Genomic DNA, 26,945 nt, shown 5'->3' on the forward strand with positions numbered 1-26,945 from the left:
AGAAACAATGTAAGAATCTGCATTTCACAAAAATTCTTTAAAAACTTATTACACAAATATAATAACACCATTTCACATTTATATAGCATCTTAAGATTTTCAGTTCATTCATAAACTTTATTTGGATGTGTAATTAATACAAATATTTCCAAAGAGCACTCCCAGAAAGTCTGCTTTCATTGCACTGAAACAATAATAAATTTATTGACCACCTTCTATGTATCACACATTGTTCCAAAGCTTTACATCAATTGCCACATTTAAGCTTCTCAACAGCCCTATAAGAAAGGTTGATGACTGGTCCCATTTTTACATATGAGAAAACTAAAGTCTGGAAAGGTTAGCCATTCCACTGTTACCAGAAAAAGTAAATGGTAGATCCAGAATTTGAACCCAGGAAGTCTGACTCTGAGGCCTATCCACTTAGTCAGTACACTCTTCTACAAGTCCATAATCATACTCTTTTTGGAGTCAGAACAAACATCCTGAATCAACTGAGATTTTGTTATTTCAGGTGTCACTTAAAAACTGAAATGGTTTTTTATTACAGTAGCTGCTCACATTCCCACATGCAATTACATTTCACTCTTGCTATTGAACCCTGTGAGGACTAAATGAGGCTCATGAAATATGTGCCTTCAGAGAGTAAGAACAGAATCACTGTGATTATCTTAATAACACAAGCAAAGGAGAAGCTGTATTACACTCAGATGGCAGAATATCCTCTGGATAAAATAGAAATAGTTACTCTTCATTGTTCCAGGAGATAAAACAATAAAATGATCAGAAAAAGAGTCACATTTGGGAACTAAACCAATCACTGAGAATGTAGATATTCATTTCCAATACCATGGCCCAAATTTCTAATCAGATTAACACTCTTTCTCTCTCCCTCATCTTTCTCTCTCACACACACACATCCCTCCCACAATCACAAAATAAATCCTTCTCATTTCACTCAAAGGGAATTTGTCAGTGTTGGGTTTTGTGTTTCTAATAGAAAGTTTACCAAGTGACATCTGCTGAATCATTGCCCAGGGTCTTCACATACCAGGTAGCTCTGGGCAATGACATCATTTTGACTAATAAATTCAACCCAAAAAAGAGAACAGGGCTTCCCTGGTGGCTCAGTGATAAAAGAATCCACCTGCCAATGCAAGAGACACAGGTTCGATCCCTGGGTCGGGAAGATCCCCTGAAGAAGGAAATGGCAACCCACTCCAGCATTCTTGCCTGGGAACTCCCATGGACAGAGGAGCCTGGTGGGCTACAGTCCACGGGGTCGCAAAGAGTCAAACACGACTGAGCACACACACACACACACACACACACACACACACATCACTTGCCTAGACTACTCACACTGCCTCTGGTCATTCCCTGCCCTGCACACTCACCCCTCCCCCCAACCCACAAAAAAATAAATCGTTTGTTCCTTCCACAGATGCTTCTTAAGCACATATTCTGCTGAGTGCTGTGGCACAAGAATCACTTAAGTATATTTCTCCCCTTTGGAAACGCACAGTAAAAGATTAAAAGTAATATATACACAAATAATTAGTCATGCAGCAAGTACTGTCATCGGAATTTAAATGTGCTATGGCAACTCACTCCAATATTGTTGCCTGGAGAATCCCCCTGGGCAGCTACAGTCCACAGGGTGACAAAGAGTCGGACACGACAGCAACAAGAACACATACACTCAGATGGAAGCAGAGAGGAATACGCACCAAACTGACCCACAAGTCACAATCCTGTCAGAGGTAGCCTCCTAAAAATGTGCTCCAATCCTGTCACTCTCATCCTTTCACACTGCCCGTGGGACCATGAGACCACAGGATAAACTCCACATTTCTTATGATGGCCTAAAGCCTCTTGGTAAACTGGTCCCTCACTTTCCTATCATTCATATATCAGATCGCAAGGCCCAGATTCTGATCTTTCTGGTAAAATCGCTTGCCTCCCAGTACCTCACTTTCTTCATCTGAAAAACAGACATCGTCTAAATATCTACTTTGCAGGAATGTAGTGAAGGTTAGAGGATGTGGATGGTGCCTGGCTCCTACTGCTAACAATTACTATCAACTTATTCAGCACAACAGCATTTGCTACCTCAGGTGACCTGCCTTCCAACCCTAACATTGATAGGTTACATGAGGGCCATCCTGCCTCCCTGATTTTCCTCCACAAAGACTTCCTGCTTACTCTCTTTCTCTCCAATATTCTCATCACACTGTGTACTCATTTGTTCGATAATCTTATTAACATGGTGTTATGAGTTGAACGTTTGTTTCTTCCACGGTAAATTCCTGCTCTGCGTATATATGCCAGTGCATGTAAACAAGGGTGTGAGGGAAGAAGTTCAATCCTGGAAAGTGAATCCTCTTCTTATCAAGAAAAAAAATATCCTCACGATTGAAAACTGTCAATTAACAATAATAGCTAATATTTCTTGAGCCTTTATTACATGCCACTTTTCCAAGAACTCCAATTTTTACCCCACTTTATAGTTTGATATTGAGGCACTGAGATGAAAGCCTTAAGCAAAGCCTAACATCTAGCACAAGGTGGAGTCTGCATTCGAACCCAGGTATCTGACTCCATATTCCACACTATTCAGTACCTCTAATTCAACAACACCTGAAGACAGGCAGACACTCAATTTCCCCTAATGACTGGCTCTCCTTCCTAGACCTCAAACTGCCCACACGTGGGAAGATGGATGGACATCAAGAGGCGAAAACATCATCCCTGAACAACAGCTCTTCCCAACAAGGTGCAGCTTCCACGCAACCCCCACAAAGGAAGACGAGACCCCCTAAGATCTGCGGCTGGGCTCAAGTTAAGATCCCAGTGTACCTAAGGGGGCGTGCGCCTGCACCCAAGAGTGGCTTTCCACTCCCCCGATATCAACACCACGTGCCCAGAGAGGGCGCAGGAAATAATAAGCGCACCCCATTTCCCCAAACCGCCCGCAAGAGGAAACTTTCCAGTACCGGGTTCTGCAGCATCCAACTTTCAAAGTTTCCCCTATCCCTTACACACTTCCCCGCGGAAAGTGATGAAAAGCAACAACCGAAGCGCTGGTTGGGTCGTCACACTGGGGAACTATCCAATCAAAGGTAGGCACAGGCCCAGGGCGGCTCCGCTGCTTGCTGGGAATTGTAGTTCACACTCGCTAATGTCTGTGAGTCCCAGTCAAATTTCTCATTATAGTGATTCTCAACATCCGGTGGAAGAATATCAGCAAGGAGAATACCATGCCAGAAAATAACTTTCTTTTAATTTTCTATTCTTTGTCACTTCACTTAAAAACTGCTTAATGGACCAGAAAGACAAGTTAATTTTCTGAGAATAGATGAGAATCCACCAATCATCCAAGTTTTGGAAGAGAATTTTTTGTTTGCTTTGGTTTTTTCTCCGCCTTTGGTGGTGATAGTTCGGAAAATATTGAAATGAAACTGCTCAAGCCGAAAACATGTAACGGGGAAAAGTCCGAGTCTATAGCTGAAGAACATGAAGGAAACCAGAAAGTTCAGTATAAAAGTAGCTGTGATGAGGATACCTAGTAAATTGTTTTAAGACTCAATTTCAGATTATTATATTTGAGAATGGCTTTTTGCTAATTCTTTGCTCTCATCTCCCCTGTGCATACCTCTGTCTTATCATTTAGCCCACTGCATCCTAACTATTGACTTACACCCCTCAGTAGACTGTGATCTCTTTGAGGACAAGGACCGTGTCTTCTTCAGCTTCTAAAGTAGAGTCTAGCGCACAGTTCACGGTTGTCGGTTCAGTTCACTTCAGTTCAGTTACTCTTTGCGACCCCATGAACCACAGCCCGCCAGGCCTCCCTATCCATCACCAACTCCTGGAGTCCACCCAAACCCATGTCCACTGAGTCAGTAATGCCATCCAACCATCTCATCCTCTGTTGTCCCCTTCTCCTCCTGCCTTCAATCTTTCCCAGCATTAGGGTCTTTTCAAATGAGTCAGCTCTTCGCATGAGGTGGCTAAAGTACTGGAGTTTCAGCTTCAGCATCAGTCCTTCCAATGAACACCCAGGACTTATCTCCTTCAGGATGGACTGGTTGGATCTCCTTGCAGTCCAAGGGACTCTCAAGAGTCTTCTCCAACACCACAGTTCAAAAGCATCAATTCTTCAGCGCTCAGCTTTCTTTATAGTCCAACTCTCACATCCATACATGACTAGTGGAAAAACCATAGTCTTGACTAGACAGACCTTTGTTGGCAAAGTAATGTCTCTTCTTCTTTTTTTTTTTTTATTAGTTGGAGGCTAATTACTTCACAACATTTCAGTGGTGTCTCTGCTTTTTAATATGCTGTCTAGGTTGGTCACAAGTCGGTAAATGAGCAAATAAATAACGGGTGTTAAGCAGAAGGAACTGGAAATTCAGAAGGTAGGGTTCTGGAATTATAAGGGAGTCCAAGTGGACGGAATAATAACGGAGGACTTAAGTCTCCTTTATCTGGGTATCCCCAGGGCGTGGCAAAGCATTGTCACTGGCTGGCCCTAGGTAAACGCTAACTTCAAACTAGGAGGAGAAAAGAAAACAAAAGAAAAAAGATCAAGGCAGACAGCTATTCCTGCTACTCGCTCCATCGAAGGCAAAACGGAAGGTATCAAGCAGAGGAACTGTCAGAACTGTGAGGGATGGTCCTAAAGCACGTATCTGGTATCGCTTTCCCAGATGACTAGCTTCCTCAGCTACTGAGGTAGAGTCACGTGATCCAAACAAATATGGCGCTTTATTTGCATCTTTCCTCCTCTGACCAATTACACTAGCCGATGTCAATCGTCATCCCCGGCTCCCCCCGCCCTCCTCCACCGCCCCCAGCCTGCCGAACGAGATTTGTCACCTGACTCGGCTAAAACATGGCTTCACTGGAAGATGTACAGATTTGGGCACCGGGAGCGGGTGAGTGTAAGGCGCCCCGAGAAGGCAGGAGCGCTCTCCACGATCCCGGTAGGAAGCGTCCCTGCGCCCCAATCCCCACCGCCCTCCAGTTCTGACACCGATTCCTCTCCTGATCATCAGTGCTCTGCCTTAAAAGAGGGCTCAAACTAGGGAGGTTCCTGCTGAATTTCTCATCTTTAAGGAGGCGACCACCTGGGGATTTGGAGCCGGATTGGGCATAAAGTTCAGGAGGAAATAAGGAAGTGGAGTTTTGGGTCTGCGTCGCGGGCTCTTATGACGATTAATATTAATCAAATATTGGATGCGCTTAGAGAAATGGGATCCACCCCTTGGAGAAAGGGAACTTCTCAAAAAGAGACACAGTAACATGTCTAATTAGAAAAGTAAGCCCTGCCTTTCCTCGTACGGGTATTGCTAGTTTGTCTTATTCCTTCCTTTTCTTCTCTCTCGAATGTGTATTGTTCCTAGGAGACAGTCCACAAATGAGAAAAAAGCCGATGTGTTTTGTGTAATTCATCTGTTTCTATCTCCCTGCACTCTGTGCTGGGGAAAATGCACCATCCATTTGGAAAAGAGGAAGCTGCTTCCCAGAAGCAGCTTTTAGGATTTTTCTGTGAGTGCCTTCGGAGAGGAGACTGGGAACTGGCAAAAGCATGTGTACCTCAGCTACACGAGGCACAAGGGGATATCCCAAAGAAGGTGGAAGATATTCTTCGGGCGCTGGTCCTGTGTCCCAATCAGCTGAGGTAAGGGATCTCTCGCTTCCTGTCATACAGTCACAGGACGGGACAGGAAAGGTTCAATACTTGAGCTCGGGTCCACGTGCCTCACTGAATCACCTTTGAAGAATTAACAAAGGCAGATTGTATTTCAAGTGTTCTGAAATTTTGCCTCTATAATATTGATACATGCCTGTATATTACTTAATCAGTTTGGCTTTGAACTATCATCTGAAACTGCATTTAAGCCTGGAACCAGCGTTTCATGTTTATTATCATTAATAATAAAGCATTTTCTTTGCCTCCATAAGAGCAAATCCTGCTCCCTTCTTGCTTGTGAAATTGAAGATATTGTTGTAACTTTAACAAAGGACCAGAAGTGAGTTCACTTAAAGCTTTTTATTTTGAAATAACTAATTATAGACTCACAAGAAATGCATAAATAATACAAAGAGTACCCTTTCCCCAACTTCCCCCCATTGTGACATCTTATATAACTATAGTCAATATCAAACCAAGAAATTAACACCAGTACTGTTAACTAGGGGGGGCTTCCCTCATAGCCCAACGGTAAAGAATTAGCCTGCCAATGCAGGAGACTCAGGTTCAGCCCCAGGGTCAGGAAGATCCCTTGGAGAAGGAAATGGCAACGCACTCCAGTATTCTTGCCTGGGAAATCCCATGGACAGGGGAACTGGCAGGCCATGGGGTCGAAAAGAGTTGGACATGACTAGGCGACTAAACCACCACCACTGTTAGCTAGACTACAGCCCTTATTCAGTTTTCACCATTTTTTTAATCTGCATTCTCTTTTTTTTTTGGCTGTGCTGCACTGCATGCAGGATCCTAGTACCCCAACCAGAGATGGAACCCACACCCCATGCATTAGAAGTTCAAGTCCCAACCACGGGACCACCAGGGTAGTCCCAATATGTATTCATTTTTATGTGTGTAGTTCTGTGCATCTTTATCCATTCTTAGATTCATGTAACTCGCACTATAATCAGGCATCACTGCAAAAGAATTCCCCCAGTCCCTGGGACTACCTGTTTGCGCATTGATTCCTACTTGTCCCCTGGCAACCAGTGTTCTCTGTGTGAATTTTGAAGTTCTTCCTGGCAGTGCTATTAACAGTTAGTGGTATAGGAGTTAAACTTCAGTCTTTTCCCTCATTTTTCCTTACTCTGGCAGTTATTTATAAGAAAGTATTGTATTAACATATATAGAATGGAGATTTACATGATTCTTTTCTTCCTTTTTTTTTTTCCTTTAAATTTGGATTCTAGTCAATTACTGTCTAAACTACTAACTTCAAAGAAAGGCTTATGAACTCCTATAATTCTGTTTTTTATGCTAAGTCGCTTCAGTCATGTCCAACCTTTGCAACCCTATGGACTATAGCCTGCCAGGTTCCTCTGTCCATGGAATTCTCCAGGCAAGAATACTGGAGTAGGTTGCCATTTCCTACTCCAGGGGATCTTCCAATGCAGGGACTGAACCCAGCTTTCTAATGTATCCTGCATTGGCAGACAGGTTCTTTACCACTAGGGCCACCTGGGAAGCCCCAATCCTATGTTTAGCATAGAGTTAAAAATAAATTTTTATGAACTTTCTGGTTTCTTTGATTACTTGATTTCAGTTTCTATTTCAAGATTTCAAGTTTTCTGTTTCAGATAGTTTTGCTTTTATGGTTTTTGGTGTAATATTATTTTGCTTAAAAATAAGAAAGACTAAATAAGGAGATGGAGATAGAATTGAGAACTTTTCCTTTTTTTTTTAAGTGAATGCTGCTAGTTCTGTTCTGATTCTCCCTTTACTGATCTGTCACATACATTCAGAAATTTCTCATTAGGGCAATGTATTGCCTGTTCAGCTGTAAAACAGACTGAGAAGTGAAATCTAAATTTTGGATCACAAAGAAGAAAAATTCAGTAGAAACTCTGTTTAAAATTTTTTTTCTTTTTACGTTTTTCAGATGTGGACAGGATATCAGCCCTCAAAGATTAGCCTGGGTTTGGCTTCTTGTACTGGAAAAATGGTTGGCCCTAGAAAAGGTAAATAGGTTTACATTTCAAATTTTCTCCTGAGGCCAGGAGAAAAGAACTTGGAAGGAGTTGTGAAATTTCCCTTCTGTCTGCTGCTTCCTTTATTTTGAGGTTTGTTGTATTCCTGTTTCAGTACTGACAGTGAGGTTGGCTTGAATATTTACTGATGTCTCCTTACCTAAATTCATTTATTAATTTACTAACCTACATGGCATTGAGTCACCAACCTACCATTTGAGGTGATACCATTGTGTTAAAAACCACTGTGACTCTTGTGCTGGAACAGAACTTTGGAGAACTCAGGTGAAAGTGACAAGATCGTGAATAAAGTCTAACCCTCGTAATACTCAAGTAATGGAGAATGGCTGAATCAAAACTTGGTTGTTGATACAAAAATCATATTTTAACTAGTCCAGTACAGTGAAAGCTTATTGATTTAAACATCATTAATTAATAAGTTAATAACTCATGTGACTTGAACTAAAAGTTACCAAATAAAAAACTGAATAAATTAATAGTGAAAGAAAACATAAGGAAGGGTTTAGAGTTTGTTTTTAAGAAAAATTACCATTCTTAGCTCTTTTAGAAATATGTGTTAATTATCAGAAATAAATGTCTATTAAAGAAACTCTCTGAGGCACTTTTGTACTAAAGCTAACACTTTAAGATTTAAGTGAGGAACCTCTGACTCAAAAAAGAGATGACTGGCTCAAGGTCACACCATAAAGTTAGTTGGCAGAACTGGAGCTGGAACTATTGTCTTCTGCCTCCAACTCCTCGGTCCTCTCCTTTTCCCACCTCAATGTTATCTTTAGCCTACATGGACTTGAAAGTAAGAAACCGTAAATTCTGTTTTGTAAATATCTATAATTCAGCCTAATTTTCTTCTTCCTTTCTCTTGGTCATCAAAATGAATTTTGTGTTTAGTTCTGAATTTGCCTGACACTTTTCTTCACATAAACGTCAAAAAGTACCAGAAGTTACTAATGTAAATGCATTCATCATCCAGATTTTTGATAATGGACTAGCAAAGAGAAATGACAAAAAAGGTCAGCAGGAGAGGGAAGGAAGAGAAGCAAACTGAAAAATAATCAACCCCAGGGTGATTCAGAGTTGGCTGTAGTTTCAGATCTAAAAGAGACATCTTCAACTAGAATATCCAAAAGTTTCTTCAAAGAGAAAAGGGGGAAAGAAATGTCTTACTGTTACCCAGGACCTTCTCAGTACACACATGGAATTTGTCAAACCAGATGAACTTTGGCCTCACGGAGCACATTTGCTTACTCTATGGTAATTGGTGGTGGTTAAATTTCTGCACAGCTGCTCAACCAGATCTGAAGGTGAATTTCACTTCCCCGGCTCCTTTTCACAGACTTAAGAGTTGTTTTTCCCAGCATTGAAGATCATCTGGTCCTTAAAGCCCCATTACCTCAGTTATATAAGCAGTTTAGGGAATGTTTTAAACTTTGTACAAGGACCTCAGAGAATTTTAAAACTTTATACAAGGACCAAGACTTCAAATTCATTCCTGGAGTAGTTCCGGAAAGCCAGTCTTTATCCTAGACCGGCCTTCATCTTCTAGGGACTTGCTAGCAGCTCCTTCTCCTGTCTACCACCTGCTACTGAAAGATCCTTTTTAATTATCTGATGAAACAGTGCTTCCATTTTCCCTCTCCTTTGTCCATTTTTGCCTTCTGCCTTTTTATGTTTTATCATGTGAAAGGTGTAATGTTCACAGCCTGCTGCTTCTAAAAGAGGAAAAATGGAAACAGCTCCCATGTCCACAGTCCAGAACTGATTAATCTATTTGTAAAATACCATGGCACTGTTAAAATTACGTGGTAAATGAATTTTCGGTCTTGTGGAAGGATATTTGTATTCTGCTATGTGAAGAAAAAGAAAAAGCTGTTTAGAAAACAGTGTTATTATGCATGCCTATATGTGTATATAGAAAATGGTCTGAATACTCTTAGAATACAGTTGTAATTATAGTTCTCCTTTAGTTGAAAGATCTGGGGTATGTGTGTGTTGTGAATGTGTGTTTTCATTTGCCTGTTTGTATTTTTCTACCTTGAACGTGGCGTTGATTTTATAATAAGAAAATCTGTGCTTAGAAACATTGGGCAAATTCTTGCTTGTTTTACAAATATTAGATGTTTATGACCCTGCAGAGGCATAAAGTAACCTCACCAGTAGAAAAAATACAAGCTAGTCAGTCTTTAGGACTTTAAATGAAAGTCCTAAAATCTTAACCAGTTCTTTTATTAAGAGCCTGCCCTCTGGCGTTATCTACTCCTTCCTCTTAGTCCCTCAATGGAATCACTAACTTTCAGCTTGCCAGAATGAATTTACTTTACCACCTTCCAATCACTAGTATTATGCAAGGATTCAGATGGCATAGAGCATTAAGGGAGGGCATCGTAAGAAGGATTTTGGACCAAGAACATACTAGATCTTATTAGCCTCTGATGTAATGAATGACACACAAATAAAGCGTGCCCTTATGTTCTAAACTTCGCTTTACAGATACACAATCCTATTGGTGCTTCTTGCCTTGATTTAGGAGACTTTTCAATAAAACCCATCACCTGGAAGATTTAACCAGCTGCAAGATTTACAGGTGTCTCTAGTTTTAAAGAGTGCTTGTCAGGATTAGTCCCAGACTTTCATCTTATTTGAATTTGTGCCTAGAGAAAGGGGAACTATCATTTTAGTTTTAAGAACCAGGTGAAGGGAAGTTACTGTGAAACAAGCAGGTACAGAATAAGTCAGAAGCTTTCTCTTCCCTTATGCGTTAGTCTCCGATGACATGTCTCATTAACAAACATCTTCCTTTTCATGCTTGAAATGATTGGAAAATACTTCCTAATCATTTCATCTTTACTGAATATAGTGTTTTAAAACATCCCAAGGCCATAGGTTTGTTGATTTAGCAATTAAGTGAGATTTTTAAAAGCATGTGAAAACTTGGCACATAGTAACTGGTACAGAATAAGTGTTTCATGAACATTAGATCTCTCCCCCTTTAATTTTCTAACTAAAAATGGAAATTAAAAACAGGGGGTTGGTCCAGAAAAGGATCACATGGGCCATTCCATCCCAACTTACTCATAACTGGGTATTTGGGACACCGCAAGGAAGATTCTTGGAGAAGGTCTTCAAGTTAGGAAAAAATCACATGAAATGAACAAGCCTTGGCATTTGAGGCTGATCAGTATGGGATTTCAGTGTTAGTATTTAAGGGGAGTATATGTTCAGTTTAGCTATTTTTGTTTATAAAGAAAAGTGTCCGAGTGAAAACATACCTAGAAATATAATGGTCAAAAGTACTTTATCAAAAAAGAAAGTACTTTATCTTAGAGAAAACAGCAGAAATAAGCTGAACCAGAGAGAAGTACTTACTTATAATTGTCAGCTAAAATATAGTCTTTTTTTTTTTTTGGCTGCTTCGTGTGGTGTGGGGGACCTTAGTTCCCTGACCAGGGATTGGACTTAGGCCCACTGCAGTGAAACCACTGGACAGTCAGGGAATTCCCTTAAAACATATTCTTAATCTCTATGCTTCCTTCTTATGATTCTGCCAGAAGTTACTCCCAGCTGGCTTCCGGAGAAAACTTGAGTTTCTTTTATTGTCAGAAGACCTCCCAAGTGACATCTCAGAGGACATCCTCAAGGTGAGACACAGCCCCAGCTGTCTGCCCAGGGGTGCAGTCACTCAAGAAGCTCAGCTTTCATGGATCCAGCAGAAACAAGCCCTCAGGATGTTGGCTGTTCACTTTTCTCAGGCCAGACCAGGGGGTGGCCCCTTGAAAGAAATTTAGAGATAGGGAAATCTTATCTAATTGTAGACTTCCTAGAAGTGTTTTGGCCAGAAGTACTAAATATAGCTCTGCAGAAGGAAATGGCAACCCACTCCAGTAGTCTTGCCTGGGAAAATCCCATAGACAAGGGGGGAAAAAAAAAAAAAAAAAATCCTCCTTCTGTAACAGGTACATTGAATATGTTATAGTTAATCCTCACAGCCACCTTCTGGGAGCAGATTCAGAATCTTAACTAGATCTGTCCTTTAGTGCATGAGGGATGCTCTGAGGCTTAATGCTTATTTTCTTCATGACCTGGCCACCAGCCAATGAAAGACATATTTACAGTAGGGTTTAAGGTAGGGACTTTCACTAGAACTCAAGGTCCTTTGACCGTCTCGGAAGCAGGTAATGAAGAAGTATCCCTGAGCACCACCCACAGGAATGAAGAGTGGAAATAACCTACCAAACAAATTATAGGTTCCAGAGATCTTGCCTTTTAAAGACTTACAGTCTAGTGGGGGAAGAAGGAAATACACACATAGCACAATTCTGTACTAAACCATATGGTACTGAGCCCCATAAAGAGGGAGAGTTGTGTGGGTTGGAGGTACTGAGGAAGGTTTTATGGAAGGATAAAAAATGGGTTGTATCTGCAATGGTATGTGGCAGCCTGGATAGGAGGGAAGTTTGGGGAAGATTGGATACATGTATCTGTATGGCTGAGTCCCTTTGCTGTCCACCCGAAGCTGTAACAACATTGTTAATCTGCTATACTCCAATATAAAAGGAAAAGTTAAGAAAAAATAAAAAAAAAAGAACAGACTGTATCTGAAATCTTGCTTGGGATTTAGATCAAGCGTTAAAAACTAGTCTGTAGTGTTCTTTTAGAAATTGAATTTAAGTGCCTTGAGATGAGTACAGGGTCTTATAAAAATCTGTTACCTGGTCTGTGAGCTTGCAGTCCCTGATTTAGTGTGACAGTGTGCATTTTAGGGGCAACTGGGTTAGGGGTGTGGATAGACTAGCTTGAGCATGGAGGCCTTGGGCAAATCTCTCTCTGCCTCAACCCCCTAGTTTGAGGACACCTTCAAAATGAGAATAATAGTCGTGTCTTCTTCCTAAGGTGGTTTTAAGTACTAATTTTTCTGTCTAAAGAATCCAGCACATAGTAGCGACTACAGAAACGTTTGCTACCTCTGCTATTGTATATACCCATGCATGTATACACTGAAAAGAGGGAAACATCGAGGCTCGTAAGTGATAACATTCTGGACATACCACCCATCTCTGTCTTCATCCTCTGTTTAGGAGCTGTACGCAGTCTTAGCACACGACAGAGTGGACCCTGTGCTTGATGGAAACCTGAGGCAGGAGAGCTGGCCCCCTGGGCTCAGCCCAGAAGCTGTCTCTGTGCTCTGGGATCTCTTGAGGGAGGCCCCCCAGGTCGCACAGGCCCTGCTGGAGCTCCTGCTTGGGGAGGTTGATGGTGCGGGCCTCCGAGGCTGGCCTCTGCAGAAAGCCCTGGTGGACCTCATTCGAGAGGCACTGCGAACTTTGCGGGGCCCCACCGCCGCGCCCCCAGGGACAGTCGATGCCATCTACGGGGCCCTGCGGACGCTGCGCTGCCCTGCAGAGCCGCCCGGGGCTGAGCTGCGTCTCCTGTGTGAGGAGCTGCTGGAGGCCTGCAGGTTGGAGGGGAGTCCCCTACGGGAGGAGCAGCTGCTGGGCTGCCTGCTACACAAGGCCGGGCGGGACCTGGTGTCCCTGTACGGCCACACCTACGCAGAGAAGGCCACGCCCTCGGGAAAAGGTGTGTCCCTGCGCCGCTTCTCCTGTGTTGCCAAGTCCACCCTGTCCAGCCCCTCTGAACCCCTACCTTCCGTGTTGCTCTGGAAATCTAATGGGAGAAGCTAAGCAAAAATGGGCATCTGTGCTTTGTGAAAGCACGGATTTTGTAGTCCAAGACGGAGTGATGGGGGAAAAAATGATACACTAGCAGGAAAGAGGTGGTGCTAATGGGAAAGCATCCACCTGCCAATGCAGGAGCCACAAAAGTCTCAGGTTCAATCCATGGGTTGGGAAGATCCCCTGGAGAAGAAAATGACAACCCATTCCAGTATTCTTGCCTGGGAAATCCCATGGACAGAGGAGCCTGGTCAGGGGAGCCATGGGGTTGCAAAGAGTTAGACACGACTGATGGATTAAGCACACACACCGAGAGAAGAAAAGAGTCTTTGAGATAGAAGTGTAGAAAACCTGGTGTAACTTTTTGAAAGAGTGAACTCTCACATCAGTTGGGCTGTCTGTTTTAATTTTCAGTCCCACCGGATCCTCTCGATCCTGAGCGGGCAATGCTAGCCTTGTTCTCCAATCCTGACCCAGCCCACGCCTGGAAATTGGCCTATTTCTATTGCCTGAGCAACAACAAGCACTTCCTCGAGCAGATCCTGGTAAGTCAAACTCAGTAATTCTCCATCACACAAGTTCCCAGGGATCCTTTCCAGGTTTTTTTCATTTCTCCTTTCTCACCCATTCATCTGTCCTGTGCAAAGCAGTTTAATTAGTGGTAAGTCATCTAGTTTGTGTCCATCTCACAGTTCTAGAAGGCTCTGAGAACCAGTATCATTCATATTTAGAACTGCCAGCATTTCATTTCATATCTGTCCTTGAGCAGGTATGTGTAAGCTTTCTGGAGGGTGTGAGGAAGAAGAGACAGTGGCAGCAACAGATCACTTAGTTGACAGGGGAATCTAATTACTCTACCCTTCTTGCAGATTGCAGCTGAGCTCCAGTTTAATTCAACAACTATTTATTGATTTAGTCTATGTGCTACATCCTATGCTAAGATCTGGAGATAGAACAGAAGTCAGTCCCTGCCTTCAGGAAGTTTACAATCTAGTATTTTTTGTAAACAACTGGCCACTTCTAGCATTGTTGGAAACCTCCCTTCGCAATGGAAAATCTTCTCACCCTGATGCGCAGCAAGTCCTCTAGCCGTCTCCTTTGGCTTCCAGGTGACAGCACTCACCCTACTGAAGGAGGAGGACTTCCCAAGTCTTGGCTGCCTGCTCAATAGAGAATTCAGGCCTCTCAGCAGACTGCTTGTGCTCCTGGGCTGGACACACTGCCAGAGCCTAGCGTCAGCCAAGAGCTTGCTCCAGACACTCCATGGGACCCAGGTAACTCACTGCGGCCCAAAGCTCCTCCAGAAATGTGTGTGATGAGGCTTTGGGCTGGGGCAGGGTCCTGAAGTAGGTCACAGCCTCTGACCCCAGGTGCCTGAGTCAGCATCTCTTTCTTCTCCTGTATCAATGCAGGACCAAGACTGTGATAAGCTCCTGAGGGATGCCTGCGATGGGCTGTGGGCTCACCTGGAGGTCCTGGAGTGGTGTGTGCAGCAGAGCAGGTACAGTTCTGTACTGCCAGCCCCCTCTTCCCACCACTGGGCACACTTGACCCCACACTCTATGCATGTGGCCTTTTCAATACATCTTCCCCATAAATGTCTTGAGTTGACAGTATTGACCCACAACAAGTAGTTTTTCCAACTATTAAGCCAGGAAAGAAATATAAGTAGTGATGATCTTCACTACAGCCACAAGGTCATAACTAGAGGATAATTTAAGGATGACAATGATAACAAGAACAAAAGCTTGTGTTTCCTGAGCACTTACTGTATACCAGGGATTGCTTTAAGCCCTTTAGGTAATGAGCTTGACCTTAACCCTGTGAGATAGACACCAAAGTTATCCTCATTTTAAAGGTGGGGCCCCTGAAGCCCAGAAGTGTTAAGTAACGTGCCTAGAGTCACACAGCTTTTGGGCGTGGTCCACATCCTTAGCTGCATGTTATCTTAAGTCACATGTTTATTCAACAACTGCCTGTTGAAATGTGTGTGAGGTCCTGTGTTTTCCTGATAACTTAGCCTTAGTCTTCCGTAAATCTGGATTCCTATTTTGTTCTTCACCCACCTTACCAGAAGAGGTGGAAGTAGCGAGGGGCCCTGACTCAAAGAAAAGCAGAGATGCTCCTATTGGATCTCAGCTAGGAAGGTTACAGAAATTAGGAAGCTTAATCTGCGGGCCCTTTTTAGAGTCTGCTGAGCACAAAGGCCCTTCCTAGATCCTTTCTAGACAAGTAAAAAGCTGGTTTGATAGATGTCCTTCCCTGAGGGTAAACAAATGCTATCCTCTGTGATGGACCATCTGAAATTTAGTGTTTGGGGAAGTGAAACCTGTGGTGTTACTAGCCAGAGAGAAGAAGAAGAGGAAACAGAGACTGGTCTTTTTCCAAGCAATTATTTAAACTGTCTCCCCTTCCATCCTCCCAACTTTTGCTTTCAGCAACCCCATACCAAAGAGAGATCTCTTGTGTCATTTACATGGTGGAGACAGCCACTCAGTGCTCTACTCTCTCCATCACCTTACAAACCTTCCAGCCCTCAGGGAGGAAGATGTTCTCAAGCTCCTACAGAAGGTGCCAGCCAAGGACCCCCAGCAAGAGCATGGTGAGTGGGCGAAGGAGTGACCTAGGCAGGGTTCCCCCCAGGACAATATTACACATGTTTCTTTTAGAACAAGGTTTATTTAGCATGATTGCTGGGATCTGCCAAGAGGGGTGGTCCAGCAGGTACCTTCTAAATTAATGCTGTTTGCCCTAATCAGATTATTAGATGTAGGGACACCCTCCCCTTTCTAGGTGAGGCCTGGGGATTCCTATGAGAGCAGTCCCATAGGGATCCAGCTCAGGAACCACAAGCATACCCTCATTCCACGGAGTTAGGAACTGCCCTCTGAATTCACAGCATTGTCACTGGCAGTATTTATGCCAGTTCTTGGTGAGTCTCCAAGGTCCATTAGCTGTCTCAGCACATTTTGTGCTTGCCTTCCCGCTTCATAATCTATTGAGCAGGTAGGATTTTTCTCTTAGAAGATTCTTTTTCAAACTTTTTTAGAGTTTTGCTTTTCAAAGAAAGATTTGCCTTAAACAGTAACAAAGCCTTACTTTAACCTTAGATCTTTGCTGTAAATTCAGAGCCCTCATAGCAAGCTCTTTCTTTCTGCTCTCAAAAATCATATGATAGTGTGGTCTCAATCTACTACACAGGCCAGGGACCTTACCTTTGAGAGAAACAAACATTTTCATATGGCAGAAGATGTCTTTCAGCCTAGATATTGCTTTGCTTTACTTTTTTAAGTTAATTTTTATTGGTGCATAATTAGTTTACAATGTTATGTTCGTTTCGGCTTTACGGCAAAGTGAGTCAGCTATATGTGTACATACATCCCCTCTTTTTTGGGTTTCCTTCCCGTTTAGGGGACCACAGAGCATCGAGTAGAGTTCCCCTGCTCTACAGTAGGTTCCCATTGTTGCCATTTTGTCACTCAGTCGTGTCTGCCTCTTTTGCGACCCCATGGATTATAGCCCACCAGGCTCCTCTGTCCATGGGATTTCCCCAGGCAAGAATACTGGAGTGGGTTGCCATTTCCTTCTCTAGGAGGTTCTCATTAGTTACCTATTTTATACATAGTATCACTAGTGTATATACATCAATCCCAATCTCCCAATTCATCCCACCCCACCATTTACTTTTTTAAAGGACCTACCACTAACTGTACAGTTAGTGTTACTACATTCCATTTTTTTTTTTTTTAGAAATGTAGACAGCTTTAGCAGATTTCCTAAAAGAACTGAAACTCTATTTTGCACATACAGGTATAAAAATCTTCCGAAGAAGCATTTGAATTCTGTCACAGGACATACTCAGATCTTGAACTTGAAAGAGGCAAAAGAGGAGTGATAATAGGGCTGGACTAGGATGAGACAGGGCTTCCCTGGTAGCTCAGCTGGTAAAGAATCCGCCTGCAATGCAGGAGACACCGATTTGATTCCTAGGTCGAGAAGATCCCCTGGAGAAGGGATAGGCTACCCACTCCGGTATTCTTGGGCTTCCTGGTGGCTCAAAGGGTAAAGAATCCGCCTGTAATGAGGGAGATATGGGTTCGATCCCTTGGTTGGGAAGACCCTCTGGAGGAGGGCATGACAACCCACTCCAGTATTCTTGCCTGGAAAATCCCCATGGACAGAGGAGCCTGGCAGGCTGCAGTCCATGGGGTCGCAAAGAGTCAGACACGACTGAGCATGTCACACAGCAAAGGGTGAGGCAAGAATGACTTCTGGCACAGCAGTGTTGGAGCCACTCCCTCTCTGGGTGCTTGCAAGTCCTGGCTCTGGGCAGTAATGCCATGAAGAGGTCAAGGCCATGGAACAATATTGGCTGAGCTTCTAAGAAGTGATCACTAGGAAACCTGTAAGAGGCTTGTTCCAACATTGTATCAGCAAAGCATCCCTAACTACTCCAGTGTCCCCGGAGGAATATGCCTAGACAAAGGGTTCATATGGTAGAACTATATGCAGCCAGCAGAAATTTAGTTTTTAAAGAAACATAATCCAGTGCTTATGCTCTAAGGGATCTGTAAGAAGTAGAAAAAGTAAGTTGTATACAATATGATGTTACATTCAACTTAAACACATATACTTGTACACAAAAGTATGAAAGGGGTTAAACCAGAATGTAACAGTGGTTGTGTTTAGCTAGTAGGATTGTGGGTGATATTTTTTTTCTTCTTTTTGCTTTATTTCTTTGAACAGGTTGTACTTCTTCTATGGAAATAATTTGGGCTAGATTAAGATGTTTAGAGATTCTGTCAAGATTATGGGACCCTGCCTCCTAAGTTCAAAACAAATTTTTAATAAAAAATTATAAATTATTAAACAAGTGTAAAGGAATTTCAACAGAGTTTGTATTTTTTTCCCATGATGTCTGCTTGAGGGCTTTCCTAAAAATATCAATTTTTTAAAAAAATTTTGTGTTACCTTCGCTCTCTTGTTTCTCAATCTAAACACATTTTAAGCCTCCTCTTGGATAATGCGGCATTCTAAAAGTGGACTAAACTTTTACATGTTTTAATTATTTAAAAAAGGAAAAACAAGTATTTTAAGAAATGCAAGGGGGAAACTTGTTAAATAACCAGGAGACCCGGGTTGAACAGACATGTAGAGGGGAGGTTGGTGGGGAAAAGGAAACAGGGACTAGATGTTGTTGTTGAGTAGGAAACAAGACCCAGAAGAGATACCCATCACCCTGCCCAAAAAGAAGGAGGGTGGAAACACTTAGGGGACTAGTAGCTTGATATCTCTGTGCTTCAGCCCTGAGTGCGGCCCTGGCCTAAAAAGAGCAACCCTGAAGTTCTGCCTGTTTCTCTCTGCAATTCAGATTCAGCTGATGCCCTGGTCCCCGCACACCTGAGCCAGAGTCAGAACCTGACTCTCTACCGGAGCTTCTGTGCCATGAAGTACGCCATCTATGCCCTGTGCGTCAACTCACACCAGCACTCCCAATGCCGGCAGTGCAAAGACAGTCCCTCCGAGGACCTGGCCTCAGTTGCAGAGCCCATGAACGATCCTGTCTCCTCCCCAGGTACAGTGCCACCCTCACCCCTTCCCCGGCAGAAGCTGGGCACAGCCTGCCCCAGGAGGCTTTTTGCATGGGAACACTTTTCCGCCAGGATTGGAAGGTGGCCTTTTACTATGCCTGCAATTAATTTCTTCCTTTTATCAGCCTCTGTGAATCAAAGGGACGTGGAGAAAGCAAGTGATTTGTATAACTTCTCAGAGTCTGATCTAGTACTGTGTTTTCCAAATGCATTTTTTTTTTAAACTCAATCCACAGTAGGTAGTATTTCACATCACTCCAGTTTGTACCTAGGTATATAATTTGTGCTTTTATGTGTATGTGTATATGTGACGTATAAACTGAAAGAGGGCTGCCCTGGTGACTCAATGGTAAAGAATCTGCCTGCCACTGCAGGAGATGCAGGTTCGATCTCTTGAGTAGGGAAGATCCCCTGGAGAAGGAAATGGCAACCCACTCCAGTATTCTTGCCTAAGAAATCCCATGGACAGAGGAGCCTGGTGGGCTACAGTCCATGGGAATCACAAAAGAGTCAGACACAACTTAGCAACTAAACAACAACAAAACTGAAATAAGTTTTAAGAAACATTATTTACCCTTCCAAACAGAGCACACTCCAGATGATTTTTCTGTTTTATTTCATTTTTTCAAATGCAGCTGTCTAAGTCAGTGTCATAGGTCACAGCCTACAGTTGGAAAGAACCTTCTGTCCTATTCTCTCCCATTTTTCTTAACTTACAGCTCCTTACCTTGCCTTCTGTGACTAGTGTTCAGATATCTCTCCCTTGCAGCTTTGAAATAGACCTTCACTTCTGAGCATGGTCATTTTTGACCAGTGAGTATGCCTTAAGTGATCTGGGTAGCCTGTGGTCACCTGTAGTGTAACAGTGAGTGAAAATGGGAACTGAGGGATAAGGAGTCTCCAGGCTGCCTTCATTTTAGGAACTGCAATATGGAGTGCTTCTCCGAGATGAGGAATAATGTAATCTCAAAAAGCAGAAACAAAATTATGAGCAGTCAGTCAGCTACACTTTTAGTTAAAGGAACAAAATCTTTCTGCAAATCATGAAGACATGGCTGGGCAGTCTCTCATTCTTCTGACTGTAACCACAGTTCCCTGAGTTGTTACAAAGAAAGAAAAGAGTTAAAGTTGGGAGAGTGAGTCTGGCAAGTGCTGTTTCTGATGTTTGCATTTTCTCTCTTTCCTTCTTCGGCCTCTTCTCTTACCCACGCTGCTTCAGGGGCTTCAGATCTCTTCGCAACGTACCTGGCCAGGTGTCAACAGTATCTGTGCAGTATTCCTGACTCTCTGTGCCTGGAACTTCTAGAAAACATCTTCTCATTGCTCCTCATCACCTCTGCCGATCTTCACCCAGAGCCTCACCTGCCCGAGGACTACGCTGAGGACGATGATGTTGAGGGGAAGGGCCCACTGGGTTTGAGGTCCCCGTCAGAGAGCCCCCAGCATGTGGCACAGCCTGAGAGGAAGTCAGAACAGGGTGCCCTGGGCACTGCCAGGAGCCTGGCCTACGCAGTTCCAAGCTCTCCGAAGCCAGAGCCAGAAGACAGTTCCTGGGAGCCTCACGGGCACAGCTTTTTGGACCTAAAGCACTTTACGAGCGGTGTCAGTGGGTTCCTGGCTGATGAATTTGCGATAGGGGCCTTCCTCAGGCTGCTGCAGGAGCAGCTGGATGAGCTGAGCAGCCACAGCCCTCCTGAGAAGTCAAAGCTGCTGGAAGGCCAGAGCGGCTCGGGCAGCAGAGACGGACTGCAGGGTCGCCTACACCAGTTCTCCAAGGTTCTCTCGGAGGCCCAGTGGAGGTACAAGGTGGTGACCAGCATCCAGGGCTCAGGTGAGAGGAGATAACAGAAGGGGATGAGGGAGAAACATCTCGGGAATATGGGAGAGACTAGGCGTGCCTAGAGCCAACTAGCTCCAGGCACGTCGCCAGAGCCACCCCTATCAGAACTCAGGGACTGCTCCACAGCTCACAGTCCGGTTCAGATCTTCCCCGTTATTACCCCAGGAGGTGGACCGACTCTAAATTGGTCACCCTCGAAGGGAGGAGGGGCAGTGTAGGAGTAGGGGAGTAAGAGGTAAAAACGGTTAGGTATAAAATAAGCTACAAGGATATATTGTACAGTGCAGGGAATAGGGCCAACATTTTATAATTATAAATGGAGTATAACCTTTAAAAATTGTGAATCACTATATTGTGCAACTGTAACATACAATATTATGTTATATGTTATATATAACCTGTAACATATAATATTGTACACCTGTAACTTATATAATACTATACAGCAGCAGTGATACATCAATTAGAAAAAAAATTGATCACCCTCCCATATGACCCACTGGGTTTGCTGTTTCAGAGGAACAACCCTCCCGAAGATACCGACCCATCACCACACGGCACCCCAGTCTCCGCCGGGGTCGTCGGACAAGAAGGAGCCGGGCAGGTAATCTGAAGAGCTCTCCCCATGCCTCCATCCCACGCACTAGGAAGGTGGTGTATTACTGCTTGTCTAATATACTTAAAGCAGTCAAGCAATTCTTAAAGATAAAGTATCTCTTTTTCTAAATTGTTATTAATTGACTATGCTAGGTCTTAGTGGTGGCATGTAGGATCTAGTTCCCTGACCAGGGATCCAACCTGGGCCCCCTGCACTGGGAGCATGGAGTCTTAGCCACTGGACCACCCAAAGACAAAGTATCTTAGAGCAATTCCAGATAAAGTACAAACAAAAGTAGTCTAAGATTATCCTAATCCCACTCTCCTAAAATAACCCTTGCTTATAGTTTTCTTCCAGAAATTCTCTATGCAATGCAAGCATATATATCATTTTAGATACATGTGCCTAAAATTGCTGCAGTTGTGTCCACCCATGTAATCCTATGGACCATAGCCTTCCAGTCTCCTCTGTCCATGGGATTCTCCAGGCAAGAATACTCGACTCAGTTGCCGTGCCCTCCTCCAGGGGATCTTCCCAGCCCAGGGATCAAACTTGTGTCTCTTGCATCTCCTGCATTGGCAGGCAGGTTCTTTACTACCAGCACCATCTGAGAAGATATATAGATGCATTGTTACTCTATAGAGAGAACTGCAACTTTCTTTTTTCACTTACATCCTCTTACGTGTGTAAATGTATCATACTCTGTATTGAGAACTCACTTCACTTATTTTAAAAGCTGCTTAGGAGTCCATTGTCCTATGTACCCTTTTGTGGGCATTTAAATTGTTTCTAGTTTTTTGCTTCTATAAACAATGCTACAGTAAACAACCTTGTATGTATATCTGTGCAGCCTTGTGTGAGTATGTCTATAATATAGATAGCAGTTTAACAGAAAGTCAAAGTATATGTGGATACAAACTATAGATGTAACAAATTGCCCCCAAAAAAGGCAGGCCAATTTACATTCCCATCATCTATATGTGAGTGCTTGTTTGCATATACACTCGTCAAAAATGAGCAGTATCAAAAAAAAGCAATGAGTAGCATCAGACTTTTTTTAATCTTTGATTAATATACTAATGGTGTGTCATCAATTTAATACTAAATTTTAGTTTGAGATTGTATGGCCATTTATAATTTTCAGTCTCAGGTCCATATTTTCTATTGGGTTTGTCTTTCTTGTAGAATTGTAAGAAGCTCTTTATACCCGAAGGAAAATATTCTGTCATGTGCTATAAGCTTTGTTCCATTTTGTCTATTGAGCATTATACAGAAGTATTAAATTTAATACAGAAGTATTAAATCATTCCATTTATGATTTTTGTTAGTTTTTAAATAATTAACAGGGAATTCATAAATAGTTTCCTGTGCCCTAAAAAATACTGGGTATTTTGAGAGAGGTGAATGAGGCATAAACCAGGACTTTGCCTTTGAAGAATTTATAATTTACCTGCACAGACAGTACACATGAAAAACTTAAACTGCCCAGAGGCATGGCCTGAAAACAGAAGAGATCTCTTGGAAGGGAAGGTCAGCATAGCCTGAAAAGGCAAAGAAACAGGTTTTATGAAAGAGCTGACTATGGGACCAAACATAGAAGAATGAGTCGGCTTTAGATAAGTGACAGTGAGAGATGCGAGCATGCTGGCCAAGCTGGAGGATACAGAGAGAGAAACGTGGAAAACTTAAAGGCTGAGCCCCTTAAGTGACTCAGTTAATCAGAGTCAGAAAGGTATCATTTGCATCCACCTGGCTGATCCAGCTCCGGATACACAGTTCATTTTCTCTTTCCTGCAGCTGTCTATTCCTTCCCCACAGTAAGCCAAGGAGGGTACCTTACGTGGCCAGACATTACCCTTGAATTACATACTGATCACAACAAGGAATAGCAAGCCTCCCTTGAAAGCCCCAGCACTTCAGGAAAGCAAGGGTTGAGAAGAAGATGCTTTTTCTCCAGGGCTTTCAATATCATGGTCTTCAGCCTGCCTGGCCTTATACTTTGGTTTCCTACTCTTTCAAGTATGAGGGCCACCTTTTCTACGTCAGAAAATTTTGTGACCCTCTTTGGTACCCTAGGCTTCCCTGGTGGCTCAGACGGTAAAGCGTCTGTCTGCAATGCGGGAGACCTGGGTTCAATCCCTGGGTTGGGAAGGTCCCCTGGAGAAGGAAATGGCAACCCATTCCAGTACTCTTGGCTGGAAAATCCCATGGACCGAGGAACCTGGTAGGCTATAGTCCATAAGATCGCAGAGTCGGACACAACTGAGCAACTTCTCCCTTCTCTTTGGCACCCTACTGCTTCCTGGCTATAATAGCTGCGCTTTTTTTTTTTTTTCAGACTGTTGACAGTGCTTAGTGGGCAGATGGGGGTCAGTGACCCCAAGAAGTAATTTGAAAGCTCCTGGGGCTCTGAGACCCAGAGCTTGTAAACCACTGGTAAAAGCTACTATCCAAATGAGCACTAGGGTCATATTAAGCCCTCCCTGGGGCCATCATTGGCCCAGGGAGGGGTCCAGCCAGGGGCCTCAGTCTCACCTCTTGGGCCCACTCCTGCAGCTGCTGCTCTAGCACCTTCACCCAGACTCTGAGTCACTTCACTCACCCCAGTTCCTGACCCTGCTCCTCTGCCAGGGCCAGCTCCCCTCCCTGGAGCTTGTTGCTAGGTGTATCTTCGTGCTGGAGGGGAGGCGGACCATCAACTGAGGAAGCCTGGAACCTTCTAGAATGAGACTAAGAAGATGGATCCCCGTTTCTCAGGGTGCTCAGAAGGAGCAGCTGGACCGAGATAGGAGGAACTTCTCCTCCCTGCAAGGGGAGCAGCTCAGCTAAAAGGAATAAAGACTCACCACTGGGGGGGAAGGGGAGGAAATTTTATATATATATATATATAGGTCCGTAGGAACTTGGTGTTTTGCTGTAGAAGGAGCCACTGATGTAGTAACTACTCATTATCTTTTCACTCTATCTAGATCTCAGCTTTCAAGCCAACCTCCCCCTTTCTGCACTGTAAGGTACTGATGATTGATTTTCTCTGTTTATTCCTAATACCTCTAGACGACCGGGACAAAGGTTCCAAACCATCCCTGGAAAATACGAGTAGTGAACAGAGCACAAGTACTTCAGGTATTGGTGTCCCTACAGTTGCCAGCTTCCAGTAACTTTGCCCTGATAGAGTCGTCACACACCCCGGGCTGAAACCTTGGACTGAGTAGTTCTTGCTTGTGTTCAGCAGTGAAGGGGCTGTTTCCCTATCAGCTGAGTTCCCCATCAGTAGAGAGAAACAGAAGTAAATACCCAAGGAAAGTAGTTGGTACATTAGTCTTATATTTAAAGATGATAGCATATGAACAGATACACACTACCATATATAAAATAGACAAGGATTTACTGGGTAGCACAGGGAACTGTACTTATTATCTTACAATAACCAGTAGTGGAAAATGATTTTTAAAAAGAGTATATATAACCAAATCACTCTCTGTGCACCTGAAATTAATGCAGTATTAACTGTACTTCAACTGTACTTCAAATTTAAGAAGAAGAGAAAAAGATGATAGCATAGGTGTGCCCTTCATTTGAGGAAAAATCAAGATCTATATACAGACCTTTTAGAGGACTTTGAGAAGGATAGGAGTTTGGCAGCAGGTGACAGAATAGTTTTTCCTCAATTTCTATCCCTTCCGTGGCCGCCCATGTTCCTGTATCCCACCAGAGGGAAGTCTGAGCGCTGCGTCTGGGAAGAATGAGCTGGAGGGCCGGTTGCAGCCCCAACCTCACAGTTCCCTCATCCCCATGATGTTCTCCCCACCCGAGTCCCTGCTGGCATCCTGCATCCTCCGGGGGAACTTTGCAGAAGCCCACCAGGTGAGGCGGGTTCTTGTGCAACAGGTGTTAGGAGCCTAGGCCTCACCTTGTCACAGTAAAGAGCACCAAGGCAGCCTTTTACCATCTGGGGCCCGCGGGGCCACAGGGAGAGGCCGATGTGTGTGCAGCCAGAGCCACTCGGGTGCATCTGAGGGCCCTGTCCAGCAGGAGAAGCAGGAGGGAGTTTGCATGTATGGAACCCCATCTTGAGCACTGTGGATTTCAAGATCCTGCCAGGAGGAGATTTAAGCTGTTGAATCATTTGTTTTCCTAACATAAATGGTGTTTTAGCAAGATAAAATACTGGGCGGCAATCAAAACATTGAAAGATTTTTCTGTCTTTCCTTCTTGTCCTTCTCTGAACATATATGTGGTTTTATATAGTTAGAAATCACTGTGCAGACCATTTTTAACAAGAAATAGAATGCCAGTTCAATATGCAAGAAATGGAAGGGGCTAGCAAACTGGAAGGTTCATGTGTGTAGGGGAAATTACAGGGAGTAAAAACCAGAAAGACCCTTACTCCCTCTGAGCTGCTCTTTCTGAGCTTTGATATCCTCACCTGAAAACTGGAGTTAAATGTAATACCTGCTTGTGCTGCCTCCTGGAATGTTAAGAGGATTGTGTGCAAGCTGTGAGAAATACAGGAATCCTCTGCTATTGTTAAAATGTAATAGCATAAAAACCCACTATTCTAATTTTTAAAACTCTCTTGTACTTATAATGCGTATGCTGGTCCCTTAACACACAGGTCAGAATTTTTCTTTCATGTGAATTTACATGGAAACATCTATGTGATGGGATAATTTTTGTTTAACTTCTTCTGACACATTTTAGATCTTGTATTTTAATAACAGTGACAATTCTGTTGCTCTCAGGAGCATAGGACTCTCACTAGCCTTTCTGACACCCAAACCAAGAAGTCAGTTGTGAGGTCCCCGATGCTTTACCACTAAAGTCCTCACTTCCTTTTCGGAGGCTTTGAGTTTTTCTTTTTTAATGAAAGTTTTTTAACCTGGTTACAGAACAAGTTGTGCATATAAGAAAATGCCAAAAAGTATTAACCAGAAAATAAAATTATTTTTAATCTTATTGTCCAGAGCAACCAATACTAAAGATAAAAGTATATTTTTTGCCAATGTTTTTCTGAAATATATGTGACCTTTATTTAGAGCCAAGATCACTTTGAATCTAAAATTTTAGCACCTTTTTTACATTTTAAATATTTGCTCTGTAACTGATTTTAGTGATCTTATCTGATCATGTAGCTGCATTTGACTATTCCCCTGTTAACTCAACACTTAGATTATTTTCAATCCTGTAATCACTGTAATAACTAGTGTCAAGATTATCACTTTTACACATTAAGACTTTGGAGTTTTTTCCTTAAGAAAGTTTCTCATAAAAACGACCGAGTCAAAGAATATAAACATTTTTAAGCTTCATAGATTGCCAAATTGCTTTTCAAAAAAGATTGTGACAGTTCATTCTACCCCTGAGGGTTTATTTTTACACTTTGTCCTTATGATAGATGCAAAGTAGTATGACTTTTAAATTTCCTGGATTACTCGGAAGGGAAGGCAGTTTTTCATCTGTGTATTAGTCAAGTGTATTTTCTCTTTGAAATTGTCCACATCATT

The 26,945-nt window shown here is 43.1% G+C and overlaps 2 protein-coding genes across 4 annotated transcripts in view; one reads left to right on the forward strand and one right to left on the reverse strand.

Annotated features, from left to right (window-relative positions):
* RAD51B (RAD51 paralog B) overlaps positions 1–3,062 on the reverse strand; it is a 609,692-nt gene extending 606,630 nt beyond the window's left edge. For both annotated transcript variants that reach the window (XM_061156809.1, XM_061156810.1), the window contains exon 1: positions 2,997–3,062. In XM_061156809.1, the coding sequence (XP_061012792.1) occupies positions 2,997–3,011 (15 nt within the window). In that variant the 5' untranslated portion in view covers positions 3,012–3,062. The remainder of the gene's footprint in view (positions 1–2,996) is intronic.
* A 1,780-nt stretch (positions 3,063–4,842) lies between these two features.
* ZFYVE26 (zinc finger FYVE-type containing 26) overlaps positions 4,843–26,945 on the forward strand; it is a 65,289-nt gene continuing 43,186 nt past the window's right edge. For both annotated transcript variants that reach the window (XM_061156811.1, XM_061156812.1), the window contains exons 1-14: positions 4,843–4,940; positions 5,409–5,686; positions 7,635–7,713; positions 11,289–11,378; positions 12,816–13,317; positions 13,827–13,957; positions 14,522–14,686; positions 14,825–14,913; positions 15,851–16,014; positions 18,784–18,987; positions 20,223–20,834; positions 21,361–21,447; positions 24,496–24,564; positions 25,154–25,305. In XM_061156811.1, the coding sequence (XP_061012794.1) occupies positions 5,493–5,686; positions 7,635–7,713; positions 11,289–11,378; positions 12,816–13,317; positions 13,827–13,957; positions 14,522–14,686; positions 14,825–14,913; positions 15,851–16,014; positions 18,784–18,987; positions 20,223–20,834; positions 21,361–21,447; positions 24,496–24,564; positions 25,154–25,305 (2,538 nt within the window). In that variant the 5' untranslated portion in view covers positions 4,843–4,940; positions 5,409–5,492. The remainder of the gene's footprint in view (positions 4,941–5,408; positions 5,687–7,634; positions 7,714–11,288; positions 11,379–12,815; positions 13,318–13,826; positions 13,958–14,521; positions 14,687–14,824; positions 14,914–15,850; positions 16,015–18,783; positions 18,988–20,222; positions 20,835–21,360; positions 21,448–24,495; positions 24,565–25,153; positions 25,306–26,945) is intronic.

This window comes from Dama dama, chromosome 12, assembly GCF_033118175.1.
Source record: "Dama dama isolate Ldn47 chromosome 12, ASM3311817v1, whole genome shotgun sequence".
Taxonomy (NCBI): Eukaryota; Metazoa; Chordata; class Mammalia; order Artiodactyla; family Cervidae; genus Dama; species Dama dama.